At 38.6% G+C, this 12,251-nt stretch overlaps 1 protein-coding gene across 1 annotated transcript in view; it reads left to right on the top strand.

Annotated features, from left to right (window-relative positions):
• The window catches only part of LOC127643517 (probable cysteine--tRNA ligase, mitochondrial), a 55,258-nt gene extending 43,362 nt beyond the window's left edge, over positions 1 to 11,896 (top strand). The window contains exons 9-10 of the mRNA XM_052126315.1: positions 10,026 to 10,250; positions 10,834 to 11,896. Coding sequence (XP_051982275.1) covers positions 10,026 to 10,250; positions 10,834 to 10,896 — 288 coding nt within the window. The 3' untranslated portion in view covers positions 10,897 to 11,896. The remainder of the gene's footprint in view (positions 1 to 10,025; positions 10,251 to 10,833) is intronic.
• Positions 11,897 to 12,251: the final 355 nt, after the last annotated feature.

Below are 12,251 nucleotides of genomic sequence, written 5' to 3'. Positions count from 1 at the left end.
AGGAGGGTAGTAAGTGTTTCACTTCTGCAAACTTCGATTGGCCCTCCATTGCATAAAACGGTTTATGGGGGTCTTCATTTGACTCGTCGTTTCCTGGATTTTAGATACTCATGCCATCTGCACATTATCCCGGATTCGAATCATCCACCTGTTCTCTCTGCTCCCACACGGCCATGTTTGCAAGATGGAGGAATAAATCTGTCAAATATTCGTCCACTCGAGTTTGTGCGTCAGCTACAGGCTACGGTACTTATTCCCGTTTAAAGCAGGCGCTGGTAAACGCCAGGTCGGCATCCAATAAGAATTTCATTTTAAATTACTTGATCAGTCGGAGACGTGGTCTTCTCCTGCTGAGTCAGCAATTTTATATAAACTTTGTCCATCTGATTGCTGTTTTATAAGTATCCCTAGGGATATTGGAAAGGGTGGTGGTGTGGCTGTGGTTTTTAAGAACTTTTTTAAATTTCAAACATTTTCTGTCAGGTCATTCTCTACATTCGAGCTGGAGTTTGCTCTACATACATTTTTGACAGACCTCTTAAGCTGGACAAAGACTTTATAGTAGAATTCTCTGAATTCCTAACTCTTAGTCCCACTGTATGACCGTATGTTGTTGCTGGGAGATTTTAATATTCACGTGTGTTGTCCCGGTAGACCTTTTGGTTACCGAATTGTAATAATGTTTTGGACCGCTTTGGTTTTAACCAGCATATATAACGAGTGCCACTCATGTTCTTGGACATACTCTTGATCTTGTTTTGTCTTATGGAATTCCCATTGATAATATTGTTATAGAAGATGCATGTTTTTCAGACCATAAGCCCATTGTATTTAATATTACTGCTTACAGCCCTCTATCTACTGTCAAGCCTGTTGGCCATTTATTCACGTTTTATTAATTCTTCCACTATTACTCATTTCTCTGACAGCTATTAGGAACATGCTCTTGAAACGTTTATTTTAACTGCTGCTCAAACCACATCTAGCCCGGAGTTAATTTTATTATTTTATTCATTCTGCTTAACGATTTTAGAATATATTGCCCCAAATGAAGTACAAACAATCAAAAACAAAAAATTCTCTCTATTGGCTAATTGAACATACCCGGTCTTTGAGGCATACCTGCCATAGAGCTGAGAGGAAATGGAAGATAGATCGCCTTACTGTCTCTTACAACATTTATAAAGATTGTTTAAAGATCTTTCAGAATTCGTCCAAGTTGGCAAGAACAAATTATCTTTCAAATTTAATTAATACACATTCTAATAGACCAAAGATTTTATTTTCAACTGAATTTTGCAATAAATCCAAACTGTCATTATAATGTCCCCTCTAAGGCGATCTGTGACACATTCATGACTTTTTTTCCAAGAGAAAATGAATACCATTCACTCGTCTTTCACCAATATTCCATCAGGTATTGCATTTAATTTGGTTACTGGTTCTGCTGTTTCTCTGGTTTTCAGCATGTCTCTCTCTCTGATCTTGATGATATGGTTAATGATATGAGGCCCACTACCTCTCCACATGATATTGTTCCATGTAATATTTTAAAAACAACTTTTGCCACTATTGGTCAGAGTATACAGATAATTTTAAATTCCTCTCTAGAAAATGGTATTGTCCCAGGATGTTTTAAACATGCAGCTCTGAAACCTCTACTTAAGAAACCGGCTTAGAACAAAATTGCTTAAATAACCATTATTTAAGCAATTTTGTTCTAAGCCTGTTTCTAAGCTGCCGTTTTTGTCGAAGTTGTTAGAGAAATTGGTGTTATCCCAATTACTTCCATTCTTAAAGTCAACAGACATTTTTGAACCTCTACAATCAGGTTTTACAGATTATCATAGCACAGAATCAGCTTTGTTGAAAGTATTTAATGATTTACTGTCTACGGTTGACTGGGGGGTGTTGTAATAATCCTGTTAGACCTTACAGGTGCTTATGATACAGTGTATCATAGCATTCTCCTTGCGAGGTTGGAACATTGGGTTGGTATAAAGAGCACAGCACTACAGTGGTTTAAATCTTATCTTACAGATGGGTATTTTCCTGTTACTATGGATAGGTTCTCTTCATCTGTTGCTCCTGTTCTCTGTGGGGTTCCACAGGGATCCATTCTGGGGCCAATTCTTTTTAAATTATATATTAATAATCTTGGAAATATTAGAAGACATATTTTGTTTCATTTTTATGCTGATTATGCACTGCTTTATCTGCCATTGAAATTAGGTGATTCTGTTCAACCTCTCTTGGAATGTATTGAAGACAAAGTGGTTATCGAGTAACTTTCTCCAGCTAAACAGTGATAAGACTGAAATTATAATTTTTGGTTCTACTGAAGCTAGAAGGGCTCTTGCAACAAGCTTGGCCAACATTTCCACTTTGTTAACTTGCATGTAAGGAATCTTGATGTCATTATAGATTCTGACTTGGGCTTAGTCTGACCGATAAATTCAGTAGTGAAAAATTTTCTATCAGTTATGAATGATTGCTGAATTTAAATAAGCTTTATCTTTTCTAGACCTGGAGACTGTTATTCATGCTTTTATCACCTCTCTATTGGATTATTGTAATTCCCTTTATTTTGATCTTCCTCAATCCTCTCTTTTCCGTCTTCAATTGGTTCAAAATGCTGTGGCCAGATTTTTGACATCATCTAAAAAAAAGGGATCATATTACCCCAATCCTGGCCTCTCTGCACTGGCTTCCTGTTTATAATAGGATTCAATTTAAAATACTGTTGTTTGTTTTTAAAGCTCTTTATCACCATGCCCCATCATATATTAGGGATTTAATACAGCCATACTTACCAACTAGGTCATTAAGATCTGCAGACAAAATATTAATGCACATTCCTGGGTCACGTTGTATACGCATGGGTGAAAGAGACTTTGCAGTTGGTGTCCCTAGGCTGTGGAATCAGCTACCTCTTGACATTAGACAAGCTTCATCACTGTCTATTTTTAAACGTAGGCTTAAAATGCACTTGTATTCTCTAGCGTTTTGCAGTATTAAATGAGATTGTCTTGTCGCATTTTTTTTTTTCTGTTTTATTATATTGTAGATTCATCTGTACAGCACTTCGGTCAGCTTTGCTGTGTTTAAGTGTGCCTTAGAAATTAATTTTAGTTGCATTAATTTTGTTTAAAATGTTGTATTATTTGAGCTGTAAAGTTTAGTCAAATTTAACTGTCATTTTATGGTTTGTTGACATATCATCATGGTAATAAATTTATAATATTGGATATAACTTTACACTGAAAGTTTATATAAGTTTATGTGATTTTATCACACAAAAATAATTTTTACACAACCTTGTGGTTATGATTTTGAAAAAGTGAGTATTCTTTTTTTTTTTGTTCAAGGTTTTTTTTATTATTATATAAAGTCATGACAAAAGTTACAAACATTGTACAATAATAATACAACATAAATGAGGATAAAATGGAGCTTTCATTTACCCGAGCCCCTATCGTCCCCAATCCCATATCAGCCACCCCCCAGGGTAGGTCTTACTTGTCACACAAACGCACAAACAAACATTTACTGAGAAACCAAATTAAGTGAGTGTATAAAATAAAAATAAAAAATATATATATATATATAATAAAAACAATGGAGTAAAAAGTGGTTGTGAGTGAATGCGCACCCTAATCACGGAAGTGTTTGTAGCTCATTGAAATAGGTAATAAAAGCGTTCCAGCGTTTAAAAAAGTTAGCAGTATTCCCTCAGAGAGTGAATTTCACCACCTCTAATTTTAAAAAGATAATTAGGTCCTTCAGCCACATGGACGGAGAAGGGGACTGTGAGGATTTCCAGGAGAATAGGATCCTACGCCTTGCCAGCAGAGTAGCAAAGGCAACCACATCTGCCTGTTCTCCATTAAGGAGCTGTAGAACTGGTGTAACACCAAAAATAGCTAGTAGGGGGCTTGGGTCTAAGTGGACTCGAAGGACGTCTGAAAGGATATTGAAGATAGAATTCCAAAAATTTTCAAGTTTGGGACATAGGGAAAACATATGGCTAAGATGGCAGGGAGTTGATCCACACTTGACACAGGCGTCATCAACATCTGGATAAATTTCAGATAATCTTGAGTGTGAAAAATGCAATCTCTGTACCACTTTAAACTGGATAAGACCTAGGTGAGCACGTCAAAGAGGTATGTATTCTCTTGATGGCTCTCTCCCAAAGATCATCTCCAAAATCAAATCCCAGTTCATTCTCCCATGCAGCAGAGGCTTTAGAGCTAGTCTGCTTGTCAAAAGACAAAATAGTTTGATATATTTTTGAAATGAGAGATTTTTTTTGATGTTGTTTATGATGAAATAACTCTTCCCATGGTTGCTTTGGGGGTGGGGAGGGAAAGTCGGGAAAGGTGTTGAATAAGTGAGTAGGGGGGTAAGTTGTGAAAGGTGGATAAATCTGAGAAGTTGGCAAAAACATTGCCAATGTATAGGTCACTGAAGCTCACTATGCCATTTCTCTCCCAGAGACGAAAGACTGGATCTAACTGAGAGGGTGGAAAGAGATGGTTGCTGCAGATGGGCATTAGAGTAGTGGCAGAACATGACTGAGTGAGACGCCTGAATTGATACCATATTTTAAGAGAGGTACAGACAACTGGGTTGTCTGTGTAGCGAGAAGGAGATAAGGGGATGGAAGAGAACAAAAGAGCAGGTAAGGAAGATGACACACATGACCCAGCCTCAAGTTGACTCCACAATGTCTGTGGAGCATCCAGCCAAAACAAGCACTTCTTGATGTTGGCTGCCCAGTAATAATACATAAAATTAGGCAGAGATAGCCCTCTGCTGAGCGTGCATTGCTGCAGTAGGGATTTCCTAACTCTGGGAGTCTTCCCTCCCCATATAAAAGAGATGAGAGCCTGATCTATAGATTTAAAGTACGATTTGGGTAAAAATAGGGGAATGGATTGAAATAGGTAAAGACATTTTGGCAGTATGTTCATTTTAACAGCATTAACTCTCCCAAGCATAGATATGGGAGTGTTAAGCCATTTCTGGAAAGTAGTCCTCATATGAGAAAGGAGAGGAGTGAAGTTGGCATCTAACAGGGAAGATAGTGAGCAAATAACATTAACTCCTAAATATTTGAAACCAATGATTCACCGATGATTCAATTGGAATGGCAAATCAGACCGTTGAAGTAGAAGCGCTGTTGCATTTAAAGGCATACATATACTTTTTTGCAGGTTGAGCTTGTAACCAGAAAAAGAACCAAAAGTTTCCAATAGAGACAAAATCTTAGGTATGTGGGAGACTGGGTCAGTTACAAACAAAAGCAAGTCATCGGCGTATAGGGCAAGTCTATGTTCTGTCCCTCTGCGGGTTATCTCTACAAATGAGGGCGAGGTTCAATAGCTATAGCAAAAAGCAGAGGGGAAAGTGGACAACCCTGGCGAGTTCCACGAGACAGGGTAATATGATCTGAATTGAAGTTATTAGTGTTGATAGAGGCTAGAGGCGATTTATACAAGAGGCGTATCCAAGATATGAATACATCACCAAAGCCAAACTTACTCAATGTGGCAAAAAGATACTTCCATTCAACTCTATCAAAAGCCTTCTCGGCATCCAATGAAATTACCAATTCAGGGTGATTATTTATATCTTTGGAATAAATGATATTAAACAGGGTTCGAATATTGAAAAATGAATGACGACCTTTAATGAAGCCAGTCTGTTCTTCCGATATTATGCTTTGCAGAACACCTTCTATGCGAGATGACACTAACTTTGCCAACACCTTAACATCAGCATTGAGAAGGCTAAGGGGCCTGTATGAACCACATGTAGTGGGGTCTTTCCCCTCTTTTAGGAGAAGGGATATTGAGGCTTGTCTCATTGAGAAGCCTCCTTCAGTGACTCCTCAAATACAGACAATAGCAGTGGGGCCAGTTTGTCATGGAATTTTTTGTAAAATTCAGGGGGAAAGCCATCAGGGCCAGGGGCTTTCCCTGACTGTAAGGACTTGATAGAACATATGATCTCCTCTAATGTTACCAGGGCATCAATTTGCTCAGTCAGCGTGGTTTCAATTGTGGGTATCTCCAAGTTATCCAGAAATTCTACCATCACATCGGAATTATCTGGGGACTCTGTGTAAAGTGAGGAGTAATACGTTTTAAAAACAGAGTTGATCTCCATAGGGTCAATTCAGAAGGGCATTCAGTTTGAGATATAGATCGCCCAGCTGCATGACGTTTTAGCTGATGGGCCAAAAGGCGACTGGCTTTATCACCATACTCATAATACGTGCCAAGAGAACGTAGTAACAGCCGCTCAGCTGTACCTGTGGATAGAAGATCTGCTTGAAGGTCAAGGTGTTGTTTATAGAGTTCAGGAGACGGAGTCAGAGCATATTGGTGGTCAAGGCTGAGAATAGCATTGGAGAGATCCACCTGTCTAGCTTTCCTAGTTTTAGTTTGATGCGATGAGTAAGAAATAATCTGCCCTCTGAGATCAGCTTTGAGTGTCTCCCATAATAAAGAGTAATAAATACCATCGGTTTTATTTATATTAAGGAAATCGTCAATAGATGTAGAGATGAAGTCACAAAAGGCTTGGTCAGAAAGAAGTAGAGAATGGAGTCTCCAAGGGGGGCGGCTCTTACAATTGGAGGAAATTATTATGTCAAGGGCCAAGGGAGCATGATCAGAGATGACAATGGGTAGATATTCAGAGTTAGTTACCCTTGGGAGTAGAGAGCCATCTACAAAAAAATAATCAATGCGGGAATATGTATGATGGACATGGGAAAAAAATGAATATTCTCTGGATTGAGGGTTATGAAATCTCCAGAGATCAACACATCCATGTTGGGCCATAAAGTCAGAAAAATATTTTGATATGGCAGAGAGAACATTAGTACGTGATCCAGACCGGTCCATTGCAGGGTCCATGACACAATTTAAATCACCGCCAAATAACAATAAATGCGTATTTAAGGCTGGGATCTGCATCAATAGATTATTCGCAAATTCTACATTCTCAAATTTAGGGGCATAGATGACTTCGTGTAGTCAAAGCCCACAACAATCAGATATCTTCCAGCCCTATCAGAAAGAACCCTATCTAAGGAAAAGTGTATGTTTTTATGTATTAAGTTAGCTGCTACTCTAGCTCTGGAATCAAAATTAGAATGGAAATACTGACCAGCCCAACGGGGTTTAAGTCGAAGTTGATCTTTAATGCACAGATGGGTCTCCTGAAGAAAAGCCACATCAACTCTCAGCTGTTTCAGGTGCGAAAGCACTCCGGATCTCTTCACAGGACTATTCCCCCCGTTTACATTCCAACTCAGAAATCTCAAGGAGGAACCATTTCTGCACCTATCAACCATGGCTTAGATTAGGTTGCATGGAAAAGTGAAAAAAGATACTTGAAAACATTAAAACCATTATGACAGTGCACAAACCGGATTAACTGACTATAGGGGCAAGCCAACCACAACAGGTAAATACATAAAATAAAGATAAGTAAATAAAGGAAGAGGATAATAAAAATAAAAAAAATGGATACATGAAAAGACAGACAAGACCTTGTCCCATAACCCCTCCCTCCCTCCCTCCCCCATCAAACCTTAAATTTCCCTTCCCAAATAAGGGAAACTGCAGGCAATTGCCACATCTCGACATCGGATGCATCTAAACAAGTCAAACAGATTACCTCTCATAGTCAGAGAGGCTCCTCAACATAAAAAAAACAAGAAAACTTACCAGGTGAAAACAATAGTTATTGAAAAAAAAAAAACTCACATAAACATTGTAAGTGATAGTTATTGTAAACATACTCCTAAAAATTGCAATAAATCAGAACTCAACTTCAAAAACAGTTGCTTGTAATCATCAGAACATAAGGGCATATTGTGCGCTCAGAAGGTAACATTGGTCTACGTCTAGAGTTGGCTACTGGTCACATTAGCATTTCTCCCATCAATAAGCAACAAACAAACCCCCCCCCCCAAAAAAAAACTCAGAGCATGTAACATTAAATCAGCTTTAAATGAGCCATATTGCCCTATCGAGTGAACCTAAACAACATATTAACACTATTAAAAGTATTTAAGTAAGCCAATGGCCTATTGATGAAAACAATTGACGGCAGACAGCAATACAGTAATGTTAGCCTACCTCAACAGCGCGGGTGTGCAAAACTAATCAGTTGCGCTTTGTTAGCTAGCCAGCCAAACAGCTAGGTCGCCAACTTTATGCTAAAGCCTGTTAAGGCAAGTCTGAAGCAGGAATACAAATAACTGTTCCACAGGCCGAATACACACTAGTGTCACCTCACCCAAGCGCAGATAACACTCATTTCGATGGGAAATGGTCGTCAAACCATCTCTGTGCTTTATTTGGACAGTCAAATTGTAGCTTCTCTCAATCATAGTCAATGTGGAGCTGGGCTGGAAAACAAAGGGAGAACTGCACATCCTTATCACGTAGACAGCGTCTCATATTGGAGAAGGCAGCCCTCTTCTTTGCAGTGCTAGCGTTATAGTCCGGAATGTAGATTTTCCTCTCCCAGTGGAAGAGTTGTCGCCGATTGACAGCCCCCAGCGACTGGCACGTTCCTTATCGCTGTAATAGTGGAAGCAGACTATGAAAACCCATGGTTTGCCGTTGGCCTGGTTATCCAATCGTTTAGGGCTGATTCAATGAGCTCTGTCCAGGACTGGTGGGGATGAAAAGACATCAGGTCCTAACACATCCGAGAAAAAACTAGACATAAACGCAACAGGGTCCTGTCCTTCGGCACCCTCTGGAATGCCGATAACACGCAGATTGCAGCGGCGGGAGCGTGATTCGAGGTCCTCAATCTTATCGATCAGTTGCTTGTTGGATGTAGCCAGGTCCTTAACTGCCCTCTCTAGCGTGACGATGCTGTCGCTATACACATTGAGGTGCTGTTCCAGTTCAACTATGCGGCGGTCTTGGGCTTCAAACTTTGCCGTAAACCCCTCTAGGGAGGCGGCGATGGGTGCAAGGGCGGTATCAATGGCAGATTTCAGATGACTGGTGATAGCTGCTGTTAGCTCCGACAACAGAACCGTGCAGAGATTTTCCAGGTCAGTGGGTAGCTTGGAAGGCCCTGCCGCTGAGCCATTAGATCCGAGGCGGCAGGACAGACCGCAGGTGTAGCGGAAGTAGCTTTAGTCTCGTTGCGTCGACTTTTGGCCGCCATCGATGATTGATAAAGTAAAAAAAAAAAGTCTTACAAGTTGAAACTAGTGCGTTTAGAGTGGGGGAAATATAGTTTTTTTTAGGAAATTTAATTGATATCGTCGGGAGCCTACTCAACTGCGTGCCTCACGCTTGCATGCTCAACCGGAAATCCGAAAAAGTGAGTATTCTAATGTAAAAAATTTGGCCCCATTCACTTCCAAGTGCCTCATTGGAACCTCGATTTTTGCTTTTTTTTTAAAGAAAAGGAGGAACGAGTCAATTCATGTTTGTGGTTATCAACATCATGCCACAAATGCTTTCGATTGAGCTTAACTTGTATTGAACCTGGAACATTTCTATAAGGGCAAGCTTTAAGAGTGGCCTGCTTTTGACTCAATTTTGAGCATGATGTGTATGTAACCTGTCTGTAAAGGTGTATTGTAAAAACATGTGAAGTCTGACAAAGTGCTTCTAGCCAGATGGGAAATATTTTAAGATCTAATTCCAAAACACATTTTCTATTATTGTGTTTGAATTGGACTCCATAATATGTGAGTAAAGGAATATTGCCTGTGCTCAGACTCAAACAGATGTCAATTTGCTCATTGCCAAAAAATTAGAGGGGCCATTGTTGTGACACGGTGGTGGTCATCCAAGTTTGATCATCAAAGGTGGTACTTGGCCTGAAAAGTTTAAGAACCACTAGCCTAACACAAAACAACAGTACACCTTTGCTTTCTATTGATCAATTAGAAATCAAATATTTTAGGCTTTGACACAATTGTCCTTTTTAAAATGTATTTCATGCAATGCATTGTACAATGTGTCCCATAGGATTTCCATGATTCTTCAGGAGTTTTGAATAATGTAGTGGAGGAGTTGGTCCTTTTTCGGAGTGAGGTCCGTAGATTTGCTCTTTTGGTGGAAGACCAAGCTCCGCTGGACCCTCAGACTGGCACAGAAATTCAGAAAAGGCATCCTCGTCCTGACAGAGTGCCCTTACTGAAGGCCTGTGATGCCTTACGGAATAATCTAGCACCCCTTGGTGTCCATATTAAGGTACATTTTCATTCCCTTAGCTGCAGCAGAAACTGTAAAGGTAAATTCAATTAAATGTTAATAGTTATTTGCAAGTATGGTGTATAGTTGGTGTTGTAGCCTTGTGCTCCGTGCAGTAGCAGCATGGGAGACCCGAGTTGGAGTACCAGCTTGAGGTCATTTCCTGATGCTGTTCCCTTTTCGCACCAGTTGTTTCCCATCTCCCTCTCCAATTTCCTATTTAATAAAGATTAAAAATGCCAAAAATAGGAAGTATTATGGACACTCATTGAATATGTAATATTTTCATAACCTGAAAACATACAGTAGTTAATTTTGTAGCTAATTGGTCCTCTTGCCATCACTAGCAAACTAGAGCTTATTCAAACAGTTTAACGATCATTAAAATATGTGTACCTACCCATAATGCACATCTTCACATTATGTATTCATCCTTTAAAACCTGTAAGAGCTTAATGTCTTTGAGCACTGTTTTGTGTGTGTGCTCGTGTGCATGCCTGTGTGGAGTCACCTGATCGCACATTTTAAGGCTCATTGTGGTTTACCCTGCTAATTTATTTATTTTTTCTTCTCTTGGTTACAGGATGGAGGCCTAAACTCGTTCTGGGAGATTACAAGAATGAGAGGAGAGACAAAGAAGATTTAGAACTTTGACACATGTGGTTAACACCACTTGTCAAAAGAAATTTCACTGCTGTCCCTTTGTCTTATGATCTAAAGATTATGGTTCTCATATGAATCTTTAAACAAACTGCAGCTTAACTTACCTTTCGTACAAAACAAAAACAAAGCACATCATTATTTCTACAGTGCATTTAAAACTGGAACAATCAATAATCATAACCACAATATGTATATCATCTGATGATATTATTGTAATTGTTAATGAAACAATTGTTTCCTGCAACCTACGATTTAAATAGCTTCTGGTATGATAAATCCTTTGTTAAATTTAATTGGACATTGATAATTAGTGCTAAACCCCTTCACAATCATTCTGAAACAGAAATTACTGAGTTCAGGATAGGTTTCTCATTTAACACACTGGCTGATAAATGGAATTGATCATCAAAGCAGTTACTAGTTGTAGATAAGTTATTTACATTATGTATTTGGAGAGTGAAGAACTGGCTAATTGTCCAGTGTCTTTTTTTTTATTTTTTTAAGTGGTATTCCGAATTTTTGGACAATTAATTTCATGGCATATTTGAAAATGTAACAATACGGTATAAACAAAGGGGGGAAAGGTGTACAAGTTAAGTTTGACATGTTTGTCAATATGGTAGCAGTCTAATAAAATGTAGAACTTGTTAAAGAAAAAAATCTGATGTCTCTTTAGAAGGTTTATTATTATTGAACATAAGGGCACATGTGAGTCTCTGAATTTCACTTGTCACTGACTAGTCAACAACTAGTGTTTTCCCCTGATTTTAGGTAGTGTGTTTCATGAAAATGGCCTCCCAGTGCCTATATACCGATTGTTTTGGTAAGTTGTTGACTCTGAATTTTAAACAAGTGTTGACCGATATTAACTGAACTGTGAAACATTTAAAAAAAAAATCATGAAGGCCTATTTGAGCCCTGTATTGACTCGTCTAGGTGGTCTGTTTTACAATTGCCTTTTATTAGTATTATGGCTTAGATCATTAATATTTCACAATACAATATGCATGAAACCAAATGAGTACATTTGTGAAAGTTTTCACAAATCCAGTTGTCCGAAACTAGTCTTTTTCTCATTTTTAAGCAGAGGACAGTAACTGGTATTTCTGGTAAGATGTCTTGTCGACACGTATATGTATGTATGTGTGTGTAATATATATATATATATAATATATGTATAATGAACTTAACAAACAAAAACTATACTGTAACACAATAATTTAGAAATCATGAAGGTTAATTTTAGCCTAGAATGACCTGACTAGGTGGTCAGTTTTCACCCCAAAATTTAAATTGTCTCTTTATTTAGCTGCTACTCTCATGCCATCCCAGATGTGT

The sequence above is a fragment of the Xyrauchen texanus genome, chromosome 5 (genome assembly GCF_025860055.1).
Source record: "Xyrauchen texanus isolate HMW12.3.18 chromosome 5, RBS_HiC_50CHRs, whole genome shotgun sequence".
In the NCBI taxonomy this organism is placed as follows: Eukaryota; Metazoa; Chordata; class Actinopteri; order Cypriniformes; family Catostomidae; genus Xyrauchen; species Xyrauchen texanus.
This window is presented reverse-complemented; position numbering and strand designations above follow the sequence as displayed.